This window comes from Semicossyphus pulcher, unplaced genomic scaffold (genome assembly GCF_022749685.1).
Source record: "Semicossyphus pulcher isolate SPU_LCO1_2020_fin unplaced genomic scaffold, fSemPul1.0.p SCAF_19, whole genome shotgun sequence".
In the NCBI taxonomy this organism is placed as follows: domain Eukaryota; kingdom Metazoa; phylum Chordata; class Actinopteri; order Labriformes; family Labridae; genus Semicossyphus; species Semicossyphus pulcher.
In genome coordinates, this window is record NW_027211692.1 from 3,098,478 (window position 1) to 3,115,223 (window position 16,746).

The 16,746-nt window shown below is 39.8% G+C and overlaps 1 protein-coding gene across 1 annotated transcript; it reads left to right on the plus strand.

Annotated features, from left to right (window-relative positions):
• The first annotated feature begins 595 nt into the window (after window positions 1-595).
• sae1 (SUMO1 activating enzyme subunit 1) lies at window positions 596-15,919 on the plus strand. Its single transcript, XM_069668582.1, has 9 exons — window positions 596-772; window positions 1,318-1,429; window positions 2,005-2,178; window positions 5,871-6,016; window positions 6,464-6,563; window positions 6,981-7,086; window positions 11,476-11,620; window positions 12,885-12,954; window positions 15,701-15,919. The coding sequence occupies exons 1-9, from the start codon at window positions 672-674 to the stop codon at window positions 15,791-15,793; spliced, it is 1,047 nt and encodes a 348-aa protein (XP_069524683.1). The 5' UTR covers window positions 596-671; the 3' UTR covers window positions 15,794-15,919.
• The last annotated feature ends 827 nt before the right edge of the window (window positions 15,920-16,746 follow it).

The window sequence follows — 16,746 nt, forward strand, 5'->3', positions numbered from 1 at the left end:
CTTGAGAATAAACGTTACTAGCTATAATGATACTGCCGAGGTAGGACTCATATAAAAAAGATTGGAACTTTTCCCCCCCAATTATTCTACTGCATATTTCACAGCACCTTCTAGATATAGAATCTGAAGGCCAATAAAAAGAAAAGTCATTTGAAAAAGGCTGTGAAACTGTTCGTAAGAGACAAAACCCAGGGAAAAATTTACCCACCTCTCATCCTTGATCGACCGTTGAGGATTGTAAAGGTAGCAATTTTATATCTTTGGATTTATTCCAAGGACTTAAAATTTACATCTGAGGGCTCATTGGCCGAGGCATACATTAAAAACCAAATTAATTAAGGTAGGCTCCCTACCTATTTTAAAGATCGTAATGAATACACATATAAATACAAATGTTATAACGAACACGGCAACAGAGAAATCTCTTATATAAATGGAGGGTGTAATTCAATGAATACATCAAGAAATTATAACGACGGTATCCAGAAATCGATTATATGTTTTATAGCGGTTTAATAAAACGAAGAAAAAACATCTATTGTTTAGTCCTAGCAACGTCATCATCCGGCGCCCATTCAGCGCGACTGTCGCGGCATTTGAAACAGCTACATCTGTAGCTGCATAAAAAAGGCTTCTTTGCGGCGTATTTTCAGTCTTTAAAGTGAGCGAAAATGATTGATATGGTCGAGAAGGAAGACCCGGTCATCAGTGAGGAGGAAGCAGCACAGTACGACCGCCAGATCCGGTTGTGGGGACTAGATGCTCAAAAGAGGTCAGTTAGCTCAGTTAGCCTGCCAGAGGCTAATCTGTGCAGCGGAAGAGTTGAGCAGAGCACTCTTGCTGCACCGGGTTTCACTAAAGTCTTTGATTTTTACTTCTTTTTTTTTAAGCATGGCGGATAGTTAGGTTAAAATAGTTATTAGAGATGGAAGTATGTTCAGTGTTAGAGATAACTATATCCATATAGGCTCGGGTCGTTGTATTGTCCACACAGTTTTTACAAAAGGAAGCAAATTTAAAACAACAGATATGGATGTATTGCTTTCATATGCATGTTAGACATTTAGAAAGTGTGAAATGTATTGTTAATTATAACAGTAGTAACATTTTATTGAACCTATATTTTGTTGCTAAACTTGTCTCTTCTTTAAGTATCTTTAGTGCAAAGTTTCCTTTTAATTAAAACCACAGTTCAGCTAAAGTTATTGCTTACTTTGTTACAAACCCATACAGCCCAAAGCATAGACTGAACAAATACATTTTGATCAACATGATATGAAGTCTGCATTTTTGTTTGTGTCTTTTCTTTTTTTACAGGTTGCGAGGGTCCAGAGTGCTCCTGGCTGGTCTGGGTGGGCTGGGTGCTGAAGTGGCCAAGAACTTAATCCTTGCTGGTGTTAAAGGACTCACTTTGCTTGACCATGAACAGGTACATGTGCAAGAGATACACACCTAAACACATGCTCAGATGCTCTTTTTCCTGACCTCATCAGAGCATAAAGATCATACATAGCTGATTCTCAGGTTCAATCAAGAAGTAATAGCTTTCAGCTGTTAACGACATATTTGTGTGATGTATTTGTGGCCCACAAAATCAATAGAATAGTAGAAGGCCTTATGTGGGAACTTCAGCCTTCACGATACTATTTGCATGTCCTCTAGATGCTGCCTGTGGAAAAATACCTTCAAGGATTTTCACCTCTCTTTGAGGACACAAACCAGACAACAGTTTAATTCTGGCTTCATATTACTCGCTGCTGATTTTTTGTCTGCAGCTTGCGAATAATTGATACATATTTTGGAACAATTATTTTCCTTAAAGAATGGAAACATTAAATTCCCGCTCAAGAAACCATTCCATTCCTTACAGTGCAAATAATCTTTAACTAACTAATATGAAATAGAGCCTTTGCTGCATGTTGATAATGAGGTACTTTAAGGATGCTCTTTACAAGGAAAGCACATTCTCCAACCTGCTCTATACTCTGTTTGTGTCTCAACCAGGTGTCGGAAGAGTCCTGTCGAGCCCAGTTCCTAGTTCCGGTGACCGCTCAGGGTCAGAATCGAGCCCAGGCCTCTTTGGAGCGAGCACAGAACCTCAACCCCATGGTGGAGGTCCACGCAGACTCGGACAGAGTGGAAGATAAACCAGATGACTTCTTTCTGCAGTTTGATGCAGTGAGTAGAAATGAAATTTTATACAAGACCATCAGACAGACTGATTAACTTAAAGACATCAGCATTCAAGTATAGTTAGTATAATTTAAATGAGTATCATCACTCATTTACATAAGTGTCATCGTACACCAAATGTGGCTTTTCTTGTAAGTCAGAGTGTGAAACTTTTTAAAGGAAAGCTCCACTCTGAGCACTTTTTTGTAACAAACCTCCTCCTGTTTTAAGTCTCTTTGATAATTGTCCAAATGTAGATGAAGTCCAGTTCAGCTACAGTGTAACTCTGATAGTTTGTAGGGCAGCATGGTTTCCTATCAAAAGATGCTCCAGTTAGTCAGTTAGTGTTGTAATACCCAGTGTGACCACTAGATGTCGCTTGAAGCACATATCCAACATCTACAGCTCTCCTTGTGTCTCTTTCTGGCTGCAGGACCAAAACATGTGCATGAAGCTTATTTCTGTCAAGTGCTGCTGCAGTATTGGCATCAGCTTAGTTTTGTTCTCTGATCAATAGTAATGGTTACATTCATTCTTTATTTGTCTTTTTTACAATTGGCTTGTCATCTAATAATTACCTTGATAATAATTACACACTTAGGACAGCTGCTGTTTAAATGCCTGTTTTTACCTTATATGGTTCTGTTGGATTTACAGCAGTGTTCAGTGGGTGGAGGACTGTGTTATTGACACATTCCCTTCTCTTATTGGTTTGTTGTTAAATAGCTTTGGTTTCTACTCTGATGACCCAATATGGATGTAAACATAATTTAATACTGTTGGAGTTAAAAGGCAGCTGTAAGGGTGTAATCATTGTATTGTATTGCCTGTAATACACTGAATATTCTGACATATAGATTTAGCGTCACCAACTAACCTCACATGCAAGTCTATGAACTGAAGGAAAAGCCAGAGGAGTTGGAGAAATGCCACAAAGGCACAGGAAGAAAATGCACGAGGCGACTGTTCTAATCACTGCATAGCTTTGATGTGAAAATGCAAATCTGCAGAATGATTTTCTTACATATCTGATAGTTTGTGCATGCAGGGTGAAGAGTTTGATTCCCTTAGTAGGAATTTAATTCCCACTGGATGCATTTAATGACTTACATGAACCTTGTGCACAACAAAAAGGCATAATCTGTTCACTGTACTACAACAAACAATGAATATAACAGTAATAACACTGAGCAATTAATGCATGAGTGAATTTTTTTTTCTTTATAATGGTAGTTTCAGCATTTAGTATTCACATCCACAAGCAGCTAAACACAGACTGGTTTACAGGTTTTTCTCACCGCTGAAGGCAAAATGTATTTGAACACATCTTCAGAAGAATAACAGAGAGGTTTTTTCACTCCTGTTTTGTCTGAATTGTCGGCAGTTTCTTCCCTCAGGGGGTGTGAAGTAAAGGTCGAGAGGAGGGAGGAGGGAGAGTGTTATAAGAGGAAGACGGAGGAAGATAAAAGTAGGACGAAGTAAAGTGAGGACGGGAGGAGATAGATGTTAGTGGGACAGAGAGGGAGGAGAGGACGAGCCAATTTAAAGAGCTTGAGATTAAATGAAAATCTAGAAAGCAGAAGGGGGTCTCTGTCTCTCTCTGCTGTAGACCACTCGTCACTTTTATCTGCTTCCTCGGATGTGTCTGTGTGGCTCAGCAGGAAGATGGAGGGTGATTAAAGTGGAGCAGTTGGAGTGTGGTCAGAGTTTTCATACAAGAGTCCTAATTACAGAGGGATGAATACAATAGAAAAACTCACCGTCCATCTGGGTGCTCTCGGAGTGCTGCTGACTCGCTACAGATACTCTGTCGCTCTCTTTGCATGTTTAACTTTTTGTTATGTTTTGCTGTGATTCATGCACACAAAAATACCACATAAATAACATGACAGGCCAAATATTATGCAACTTTGTTTTTCTGTTTCTGACACACTGAAAGCACCTGAAAACCCACTTTTTGTCCATCAAATTAATTTATTGTGACTAAATATAAATGTAAATTTAAAAGTTAGAATTTCGAGTTTAACTAATCAACTTCATCAGAGCTGCATTGATGTGAGATTTCATTGACAGGGTGTCTCACCTGCAATAAAAAAACCAATGTCAAACAGTTTTTGAATTCTTATTCCTTTCATTATGTTGTAAATACAGCACCAAAAGTCACATTGCTGCTACTTCTTCTACTTTACTAGAGAGAAGAGAACGAACAAAAAACAGTTAATTTAGCTGAATACTACAACATGTATTTTGTATTGCTGCTAATTAATTGAAATATAAGTGAAATTGAATAATCTCAAAATAGCAGAAGCTGCAAAGTTTTAAAGAAGGTCAATTGTGTTACTAAATAATATAATAAAGAACTGTAATGCTGCAATATAGACGCTCACGTCGTCATGGCTTATAACAATCATTACTAACTGAATAATAAAGCATTATTACAGTCTGTCAAAATAATCACAATCAGACTTTCTTTGCATATCTTGCAGCCCTAGCCTTTTCTTGTTCGTCTGCAGGCTTACGATTGGTCAAACATTGTCCGACCATAGACTAAATCACTGGCACGTCCTTATTTATAAGGCGATTCTTAACTTGCTTCCCTCTTACTTATGTAGTAATCTTATTAATCTAAAAAATGCTTGAAGCCACAGTCTTTGCTCTGGAACCCGCTCGCAAGGCTTTATTTTGCTATCTGTCTGCGAAGTGCGTCTTGAAATGGGGAAAAGGTGTTTCAGGTACGCTGCTCCAGCTGCTTGGAATCTGCTGCAGGAGGATTTGGGTCTGAAGGACCTGATCTCTTCAAATCTTTTTAAAAGTAGATTGAAGCTACTGGAGGAAGATGCATCAGGTTGTAGATGCTTTGATTATGGCTTTTGCTATCTGTAATATGTAGAGCTGTTTTTGTAATTGTTGTGTACTCAGACCCACTGATGTCCAAGATGCAGCATCCTTCTTATCAGTAGCTGAGGGTGCTCTGGGTGTGCTGGACTGGGTCTGCAGGATAAGCTGGACCCAGCCCATCCTCGTGGTACACTGTGTCCCTGTAGGAGAACTATCACACAATGCTGCTGAGGCTGCAGGAGGTGTGTCTCGGTCAGTTTGGCAGCTGACCAGCAGCCGTTTAAAGTTGTTTGTTTGTTTGTTCCAAGAACTGAGTCGGCTGAAAGTTGCAGATTTGTTCTGCAGTCAATTTTCAGCAGTAAAATATTTCTGTCTCTCCCTTTGGGATTAAATGCAACATCAGTTGATGTTATTGTGAGCAGTTTTAATGTCATATTAATAAGAATGGAAATGAGTGAATGACAGCACACAAACAACAGACCAACACAGTGGGAGTTCAGTTTCATAAATGTCAAATGTGGAACTTGAGTTATTTGCATCATTTGGACAGAGCCTCTCAAACACGGTTTGCTTCTTACCTCGGATTAAATCCATGTAGACAAAACATTCTTGATATTTAGACACAGCAAATGATAGCCTATAATTTACAGAAGCTGCAAATAAAGCTGCCATGTTTAGATAAAATGGTTAAAAAGGACTGGTGAAATGACACATTAAGTTAAAAGACATTTGTCTACCAGCAGTTTCACGTGTGAGCTGCTGTGGCTCAGAAGCATTGTGGAATTACTGGTGATACTGGTGATTGATCAGAAAATCCTTTGGGCAGTAGGCAGATTCTCTGACTGTTGTTTCTCCCTCAGGTGTGTCTGACAGGCTGCTCCAGAGACCTGATGGTGCGGGTCGACCAGCTCTGTTCTCAGCGCAACATCAAGGTCTTCTGTGGTGACGTCTACGGTTACTATGGTTACATGTTCTGCAACCTTGGCAAGGAGCACAACTATGTTGAGTAAGTGTGGGAAGTAATTCAAAGTGTTTTTAACTCGTGACAGTCACTCGGTTAAACAATGGACACGTGGGGCTGCTGTTGGTTAAGTGGACTGATCAGAAATTACACTCGAGCTGGGCGACACAAATATAACAATATGATCATTGACTGTATATAAGAAGTGTTTGCAGCCACCTCGATGTCACCCTATGGTCTTCAGACTACTGATTGAAATCTATGGGAACATGAGCCTCCTTCTCTCTTGATTTATTCCCTCAGTAAATATTTCCTAATGAGTTTATCATCGCAATCTCTAGTTTAAGTCCCCATCAATGCAGTAAACGATGGTCCCATTAAGAGTAAACAGACAATACAGCAGGGTATGATTTAGGCCATGGCTGCCTTGTGATTGACAAGTTGCTACGTCCAAATATCCTCACCTTTCCTTTCTCTTCACTCGCTTTTAAGGGAGAAACCTAAAGTGGTGAAACCGAGTGGAAATTCTAACGATGGTCCAGAGGCAAAGAAAGCCAAAATCGACCCCAACGAGACCACCATGGTGAAAAAGGTTTGTGGAAACAGACAAGTATTTTATTCTACTCGACCTGATATAAAAAAAATGTCTTATATAAAGACGATGAACTATTTGACTCTAATAAACTACTGCATGTGTGGTAACTCTGAAATAGAGGCTTGAGGAACTTTACAAAAAAATTTTAAGATACAAGAAGTTGAAAATGTTGAGAACATTTTCATTAAATAGAAAAATATTTTTAAACATTTGGAGGTCAGATTTCCTCAAGTTCAACTTTTCTTCCTTTTGAATTGTTTTCTGTCGTTTCTTACAAACATTAACATTTAATCTCCTCTCAAGCTTGAAGAAGATATAAAAACACATTTTTTGTCAACTGTCAGCTATTTTTCATTGGGTTCACCTGCTGTCGACTTTATTATTGATATTGCTTTTTAATCTCCAACCAATCAGACGGCAAGTTTCTGCACCCTGAAGGAGGCTCTGGAGGTTGACTGGACGAGTGAGAAGGCCAAAGTCGGTATGAAGCGAACACCAGTGGACTACTTCCTGCTTCACGGTACTTAAAGCATCATTTCATTGTGTGGAAGTACAAAGTTTTAAAGGTTCTAACTTCAAAAATGAGCTTTTTCCTGTCATTTCTGTCTTCACCTTTTTGGTGTTTTTTGGAACATTTCTCCGAAACGAAGACAGATGTTAAGACATGTGAGACACTGTGATCCCTGGTAACTGCTGATTGTTTATATTATGTGCAGTTTCAAAAATTAATTAATCTTAAGCTGACTTAAAGTCAATCAAGAAAAGCAGTAGTTGCAACTCTACCCAGTGTGGTTTTTTCATTATATTACATTTGGACTAATCAGCTTTTTGATTCATAGCATAAAAATGGTCAAATATAAAGTATAGTCTTGTTTTAGTCTTTAATCAATCAATTCATATTTGTTGGCGAACTGTGCATTCAAGTCTTATTGAGATCCAAGAGATGAGGTGAGTAACAGTGCATATCTGCCAACACAACTATAATTTAGCTGAGCACTATACGAGAATATAAGAGGTCCTCTGAGATCTCTGTGTAGGAGGAAAGACACAAACAGAATTTCCATACAGAGAATTAATCAAATAAAACAAAGGATTCTGAGAGGTCTAAAAAAGAATAGAAATTAGAAACCGAAAATGTGGAGGAACTCTGCAGCGCGACCGAAAGTCACTAATTTAGCTGATCTGCTATCACTGCTTGGGCGTGAAGAATCATGTCAATAAAGTTTCTTAAATATAAGTGTTATAAATTAGCTGTTGAAAAGAAAATAAATAAAAAATGTAGCATTTTTTTTATAAAAGAAAGAATATCATCACTCTGAGTTGCACATGAATGATGACATATGACCAAATGTCAAATGTTTGGGGCCGTTAACCTGACGGAACTTTTGACCCTTAAAATGTGAAGGGTACCTTCCTGTTTTCAGGGTATTTACGGTGTGTGATGACCTTCTCTTTAGAGTTGTTTATGTGCTTCTGTCACCTGGCCCCGCACCATCCCCACTCTTTGCACGCTAGTTTCCATCACAGGCCGTCCATGGCCAGTCATGTGCACTGAGCAGAGAATAGAGAACAGCCCGACACCTACATGACACCACATGACAAGAATCATATAAGAAGAAGAGGAAATAAGCAGAACATGGTTAATAGGTGCAGATGTCTACATTACAAAAAGTGCATAAATAATATAAACAATGCAAATTAAAATGTATTAACATATTTAAACTCCTGTAGACTTTATAATACGCTCCAATAATAATCCGGCATCTCTTTGCAGGACGATGCATTACTTTAACATTTAATAGGTTGTGAAAATCATTCAAATCTCAAAAGGTGATAAATATAAGAAGTCAGAATAAGACATATATGAAATCATGTGATCATTCTGAAGAGTTATTAGACATTTATTAGAGACTTTCTGTCTTTTGTCAATCAGCCTGTAACACCAACAGAGGAACAATGGCACATCTGTAGCTGTCATGTCGTTGAGTTAATTGTTGTGATTCGACACAGGTGTCACGCTTGTGTTACTGTGCCACCTTGGAGGAACTGCCTTAGATAGTTTAAGTGATGCTTCAGTAAAGGGTGGGGGTGAGGTGCTGTGTATTAATTAGTTGGAATAATAGATTTATTGCCTTTGAATTCCTGGTGACATGAATCTGGATGTTGTTTAATGGGGTGTATTTATTTTCTATCCGCTGCACATCTTCCTTCTGAACATCTTGTCCTTGACCTTCAGTGTAATCACTCCCCTCTCTGAAACCCACCTCCCCACCGCAGCCTCGCCCTGTCTTCAGGCTGAAGCTTGTCAGGCTAATTTCTGAGTGGAAACACCGCCTAGTTGTTTTTTATATAGTCAGTGTGAGACAGGAGGCAGTGTTATTATTCCTTTGCTGCTTCTATAATTGGAGCCAGCGGTTGTTGTTTTGAGGCGACAGATGAGGAAGTGGCTCTTCCTCTGTTACAACTGCTTCCTGTCTCACTAGGAACAGTCGGGTGATCTGAACCGCAGGTGTGTGTGTGTGTGTGTCTTATCTTTAAATTCTGTTTGTTTTATCTGAAGGCAGCCTGATGAGATGCAATGGAAGCAAGTGTGACATAAGATCAGGCTGATACAGAAATATTTAAATTGATACATTTAATTTTTTCAGTATATAAAACTTGTCGTACTCTGACATGCAATCTGATCAAGTCAAACTTTATTTTCCAAATTGTTGCAGCCAGATAAATAGAAACACTTTCAACATAATAAATCAGAATTACTTAAGCAGCAATCTGGACGGTTCACATTAACAAATCATGTCAATGCGAGATCTCAGTGATTCGAGGACAAAAAAAACTAAATGTCCTAAACCCAGAGAGCTGCAGCTGACTCACCCAAATAACTCTACCCACCAGTTTGACAAGCCAGCTGAGCCCATTCTAAGTAACCAGATTTATTTATTTATTACACAATACAGAATAGATAATATATCAATAAAACTAGAGCAGACTCTTCACTGTGTCGCACACATTAAGAAAGTTATTTTCCCTCTAGAAGTGCGCGTTATTCCATTGTTAGAGATGCTTCAACATTTGATAAGAAGCTCATCTTGTTGCCAAACACGGTAACCAATATACTGTAGACATAAAGTTCACTGTAGAGGTATTCTCCTACCTGCTCTGTGGGTAAACCTTGCAGAGTATGGGATTTGCTGGTCCACTGCTGCCTGATCGCTTCTTTTTTGTGTTATAAATGGTTAGTTTGGATCACTCACAATGTTTGCGTAACCCACAATAACACAGAAAAACGAACTAACTGAGGCAGCCTTAGACAAGAAACATCTTCTTCATGGTAAAATCACTGTTCTATTTCATTCTTACTGACCGCCAGAGGCGCAGGTCGAGTATTTAATATCAACAAAGTCACATGTTTTTGTCGATGGAGTCTGGTGGCTTTGAAGCGAGCGCTGTAACACATGTTGATGGTTAAAAAAACCCTCTTATTCTAACAAAAAGGTCCATCTCTGTATGGCTTCTCTCCCTTATGTTGTAAACAAATAGAAGAATAAGATACTTTATTAATTTAATATTATTATTTTTATTAATTGAATGTTTTCACTCTGTTATTAGAAACATGCTACACACACAGGTCCGAAATACACACATCCACAAACAGGACCTGCATTAATGGAGAGATGTCAGACTGAGGGGGCTGCATGTGGACAGAGATTCGGTGCCTTGCTCAAGGGCACCTCAACAGTTGCTAGGAAATGACACAAGCCATGTCCCTACAGACTGAGCCTCCGCCCACCCCTGTCTCCAGAACAGGTCGACCTACTTCGATCAGAAGCATTTGTGCCTTCAATGATTACTTTGCAGCCAGTACAGCTTGTTTCTCAGCTGCCGTCTGAAGCAATCAGCTGGAGAAATTGTGAAAGCTTTTTACCTTTTTCGTCAATTAGACCCTAAAATGTGTTGAAATATGGCTTCAGTTTAAAAATACGGGTGTTTCCATGGAATTAGTAGAAAAAATAGACAGCGTGTGGTCTTTGTATCTGGCCTTCTTTTGCAGGTTGTGACATGAAGGGCCATCATGAATATTTCCCCTCCACTTAATTCTGTGATCACTGTCACTGCTGCATGTGTGGGTACAGAGATAAGATCAACGCTCCATCCATGTGTGCATTATTATTTTCTGTTAGGAAATTCTGTTTTGATTTCCTTCCTGAGTGTGACACCACTTGTGACAGGCTCTGACTCTCTTCAGACAGAGTGTCACTGATAAAGGGCAGAGCTGGGGTGTTAAAATGATTCGCTACTCTTATTTGTGTGTGTATTTGTGTGTGTGCCAAGCTGGTGGAAATGACCGTGGGAGGACTTCCTCTTGTGGTTGAAGTTAATGGACGAACAGGAAACATGGGGGCGAGATGTTGATGTGTGTGGCAGAGTCGGTTGCTGTTTGAAAACTTATTCATGAGTGAATAAAGTGCATGTTTCTGATTTCTCAGGCGGTCCTGCAGCCGACACAGGAAGGTGTTCTTTTTTTTACCCTGTTTCCTTACTGAACATGTGCAGGTGTGTGTGTGCAGTGTCTTTGCATGCACTGATACATGCACATTTTAATTTGATGTAGGGAAACGTAGGCCTAATCGGATGACATGGTTGATGGTGTAACCACATCCGGATCTTATCGTCTTTCAAAGTGAGCAGCAGACAAGATGAGATGTTTTTCCATGCAATGATAATTTACAGTGGAAGCCATTTAAAGCGTGATGAAATTATAAACGGCTATAGTGAAATAGTTAATATGGAAAATATGGCTCCATAGAAACATTTTAAACTTGTTTTCAGCCTCTAAACTGTTGTTTATTTCCTGTTGATCATGTTTCTCCCTCTCTCTTTCCTCTCCTTCTTCCCTCTGTCTCCACAGTTCTTTTGAAGTTCCGCACAGACAAAGGCCGTGACCCTGACCCACAATCCTTTGCAGAGGACAGTCAGCTCCTGAAACAGATCCGTGGTGACGTCCTGGAGTCCTTGGCTGTGAGCAGTGACCTCCTGAATGATGATTTTGTGAGGTATGAAGCGTCTCCACCTGTTTTCTGACTTCAATATTTCACAAGTGCCAACCCACAGCACCCAAAGGAACTATTACCTCAATTTCCAATACTTGAAATACAGTATATTTATACACCTTAGATGCCCTTTAAAGTGATAATATCGAAGATCTCAGTTTCGCTCTCTTTGAGGGCACCCACGGCCATAAACGGTAATTGCAGGAGCACACTTCCCAGATATCTAGACAGGGCTGCATGTGTGACGTCCACGGTTGGCTCTGGTTGTTACTCTTGATTTTCCTGGCTGACGGTCGCTTTCCTTTTCAGACTGTTTGCTTCATCTGAGCGTCGAGTTTGTTTCTTTTTCTTTGGATTTTCACTTCTTGTTGAAGTTGTATCTGTAGTCATCCATCTTTTCTTTGTTTGTTCAGCCATAGTAGATTACTGTTTACTCGCAACACTTGCAGAGAGCGGAAAAGCAGCCGCTTAGCTCCGCCTACCCATGGGTGATGAAAAACACGTCACTAACTGGGCGCCGCTTGTGATTTTTTTCCTGTGAATGTTGCCACAGACACCCAGTCTGTAATTCTGTAAATGCTAAGGCTTTCATCAGTGGGCCATAGTCTCAATCACCATTGTGTTTCCTTATTTGGCGATAGATAGAGACTTAACAAACATTTATTTAAATGAAAATCTTTGAGATTATTAATTTAAATAAAGGTTATTAAATGAAAACTTTGCGATAAGGTTTAGTCGTGGTGTTTTAAAAGACAACTTACTAAACAAAACAACCAGTTATCAGAACCCAAACATACTGTTCATGTTCTAAACCTTCACAGTATGGTTCAGGTTCATTCTCTGTCCAGCATCCCACTCCCCTATTTATCCCTCTCACCTTGTTAACTCTGTCACTCTGTGTCCCCATCACTCACACTCATCTCTAAGAAATGTTATTTCTTCCCTCCCGGTTTGTGGCCTTAGCATTTTTACACCAGCGTTCTGTGACAGAAGATCTTCCAGATTAACACAGTCCATCTCCATCATTGGGAAGCAGCGATTGCAAACTGTGATTATACAGAAATCTATGCTTCCACTGTCTTTGAAAAGCCCTTTAGTTCAACTCTGCCACAGCAGTCACGGCGGCGGCGCCAGACATCGAGACACATAAATCAGCTGGTGCGCTGACACGGCTCCAGGCGGAGATTTTTGTGTAAACTTTCTCAGTTTCTTGACATCACACTTTGTATTTAGTCACAGTGTCTCTACCTTTTCTGTTTGTCCCCAGCTTCTGCTTCTCTGAGTTGTCTCCAGTGTGCGCTGTCGTGGGCGGAGTTCTGGGACAGGAAGTGGTCAAGGTAAGCATTATGTAAACCTGAGGACGCCTTTTAATCTGTGAATATGTACAACAATAAAGGAGCTTTATTTGGATGCTCAACTGTGATGCATGTTCTGATGTTCACTCTGCTGTAGTAAAATATGAAGGAGGCCGGTCTGGTGTGCGAGCGAGGCAGTCAGCTGACAGGTGGCCACTCTGCTGGTTTCTGGGTCAGCTTCAGAGAGACGGCAGCCGCTCTGCTCTGACTGGAAATGATTTTCACTGTGACCACAGAGAGAGACAGTGTGACGCTCTGGCAGCAGCCTCTCGACTCGGGGAAAATAATAACCTCATTGATAATGCACCGTATAAGAACATTATGGGACCATTACTATGAAACCTAATGGATACCATGTGACTGAATAATTACACTTACACTGTTTGTGCACACAGTACCCACACACCACACACAGGAACCACACAGGAACCACACAGACTTATATCTTAAGTTTATTTTTCAAAAAGTCAAAGTCGGGGTGCTGGTTTAGGTCAGTGTGTAGAGCAGGTACAGAGGCAACAGACCTCGACCCAGCGGCCGCAGGTTCGACTCCTGTCCTCGGCCCTTTGCTGCATGTCACTCCCCACTCTCTTCTCCGCATGTTTCTGTTCTCATATCAGTGGTCTTATCTCACTCGTAGGCTCCGTCATTGGTACACTTTTATATATAAGGGAATTCTTGGTCTGCTTCTTTCCTACCTTTGTACCCTTATCCCACTAAGAAGTGCCGGGCAGCACTCTTTGCACTCTCAGGATCTTTTTATGATTTCTGTCCCAAATGGATTCTTTCGGATGTAGATGTTTTTAATCTGGTTGCAAAACCGACAGCTAGAAAAATAACATTTAAAATGTGATTTGCTTTTCTGTTCTCTAGTGTGTAATTTAAATGTTGCCACTTTTTGTGCTGTTTTGTCTGGAACTATGTTTTTTATGCTGCTGCCTGTCTTGGCCAGGACTCCCTTGAAAAATAGATTGTTAATCTCAATGGGATTTTTCCTGGTTAAATAAAGGTTAAAATAATAATAATAATAATAATGGTAATGGGTGCTACAGAAAAACAAGGTGAATCAGAGGAGAAGCCAGGATTTATCTAATGTAAGCGACACATAATGATTGCTATTGATTAGATTAGTTAGGGGTTAGGGGTTAAATGTCAGGAGAGGAACTTTTAAGACAAACCGTTATGTCATTCACATGTGTTTTCGAAGAGCAGAGTTGTAGAGACAACAACAAACTTTGAAATGCAAACTTTGCTGGAAAGTAAATCATTGAAATGGTAAAGAGATAGAATTAAAAATAATAATGAGATGTGATAATGTGAAGTAGAAATACAAACACAACACAAAGATCACTAATAATAACATGAATGGATCCTGTTTGCCGTCCAGTGTTTTTACACCCTTAGCCTAAAAGTGAGAAGTGAGATTCATCATTCCTGAAAGTCTGATGAGAATAAAGTCGTCTCGTAGATCTCATAATGCCTCATATCTAACGTGGTGACTTTGTTTTTGTAGAATGTTAAGCGCAGTTTTTGTTGAATTATTGAAAAGTTCTTAAATTAGCCTCTGATGTCTGACCTTGACGTCTAAGCTCACAGACTGTCTGGTAAGTGAGGTCATAACAGTGAGTAAGATTCACCTCACAGACCAAACAGCATCATTATTTAATGCAGAAAGTCTAACAGAAAGTTTTCACAGTGTGTGACCTGCATACCTAATTTCACTGAGAAGATCAGAAACATTTTTCTCTGAGCTGTTTGCACGCTGACCCCAGGCCGAGGTAAAGTTCAGTTCAGGGAACGAGAGAGCGAGAGAGAGTGTGTGTACGTGTGTGTGTGATTGTGTTCGTGTGTGTCTGTTAGAGGAAGGGGACTGAGTTCAGGATCAGACTGCATTAATCTGGCACTAGGCCAACTTACCGTCCCTGTGATGATGATGATGGTTATGATGAAATCTGCTGCAACTGGCTGACTGATGTCTCGCCGGGTTAATCTGACTGAATTCACTCACACAAAGAAAACTAATCCTGTGACAACTTTACCAGGACTTGTGCCCCTGTTCTGTGAGGATGCACAATCAGTGTTGATGGTAAATGTAGTCAAATGAACCAATTAATCCCTCTGTGTCTGCTACACTGACCTAGAAAGCAGAGTTCTGCCTCTGGCTGAGCTGTGCCGGCAGTGCCTACATATCCCAGGATGCATTGTGTGCATTTACAGTAAACTCTGCTGAATATCCAAGTCAGCTGAGACACTTAGATGTGTCCTCGTCCATAACTTTTTATGCACTCCTAATTAATAATTTACGTTTTATCATTTTCACTGTTTTTAAGCTTCTAAACTTTTGTGAAGGCAGAGGGCACAAAGTCCAAGCTGAAATAGTCTTCTAAGGTCACCAACTAGGTCAAATGAGTGCTGTTACTGGAAGGAGATTTCGCAGCATAACATCAGAAACAACTGCAGATGTTTTTCACACCTGATACCTGCCTCAGATAGACATGAGGCTGGAACAGACGGTGTTGTCTGAAGAAGAAGCTGGCCTCAGTCACAAGTAGAAACTTATCTGCCTGAACATTTTGTGCCATAAAATAATTTTCTATTTCTGAGTTTCTGGGTTAAAATTACTTTTGTGTTATTATATTTCGTAGACTGTGAGAATGGAAATGTCCAACATTATGAGCTCAATGAATCATTAATCTCTTCCTCTCTGTCTGTCTGTCCTCCCCTTCAGGCCCTCTCCCAAAGAGACCCTCCTCACAGGAACTTCTTCTTCTTCGATGCTCGTAAAGGAAACGGCGTGGTCGACTTCTTTGGACCAAATTAAACCAGTTTTACACACAAAAAGCAAACTTCTGTCTCCTCTTTCGTTTGCTCTGTCAGAATATTTATATCAGTATGTGTTCCACAAACCATAAAATAAATCTGTTTAATTTTGTCATTTTGATCTCAAGTAGACTTTTTTTTACGTTTGCTAATAAAACATTGTTTCAAAAAGATTTCTTTCTCAGCCCTCTGGATTTATTCACATGAATATTTATGCCTTTTATTAGATATCTGACATTTATAGTCAGAATATTTAGCCATAGATATTAAGCTGCATTCATGTGCCGCTGTTACATCACTTTGCTATCTACTGTGAAACATCCAACCTTTGTTACCACAGATAGAACTTTGTCTCATGTTGCCAATTATGTAAAGCTGGATTATTAGTTTACTAATTTACCTTTTATTAAACCAGGAAGTCCCTTAAGACTGAAATGTTTTGTCAGTTTATTTTAAGTAAAAATAGTGCTCAACAAAAAAGGAATACAAACTTCACACAGATGAGGAAAAGGCTTTTAGCAGCTTTCACTTTCTCCAAGGGGGATAATTAAAAAAAGATGTGTAACACATGTTTAACTTAACATCTGATGTAGAGGTGCAGACAGTAAAATCAGGCATGCTCCCAACAGTGAGAATATTTGTGGTTAAGTAATTAAATGAAGCTGTTGAGAATCTCAGTTGTCACAGAAAATCAGTGATGTGGAATTTATATAACAGAGTTTGAATGGGAAAGTCAGCCGACATTCATGGTGTTGCAGCGCAGATTGAATGACTGTATTTGGTAATAACATGCGACTCATCAAACCAAACATGGCAGCGCGGCGTCTCAGTGACGGGTGGTGTAAAAGGGCGGGGCAGCATTTAAATGAGCCTCAGGACAAACTCAAAGCATTTCCTTTCTTCTTCTTTCTCCCAAATAAGGCAACAAAAACAACAACACAAAGCATCACAGGG

Coding starts and splice junctions, on each gene's coding strand:
- sae1 (XM_069668582.1), top strand. CDS start 672: ATGATTGATATGGTCGAGAAGGAAGACCCGGTCATCAGTGAGGAGGAA. Junction 6,564..6,980: donor AGACCACCATGGTGAAAAAG/GTTTGTGGAAAC, acceptor CCAACCAATCAG/ACGGCAAGTTTCTGCACCCT. Junction 11,621..12,884: donor CTGAATGATGATTTTGTGAG/GTATGAAGCGTC, acceptor GTTTGTCCCCAG/CTTCTGCTTCTCTGAGTTGT.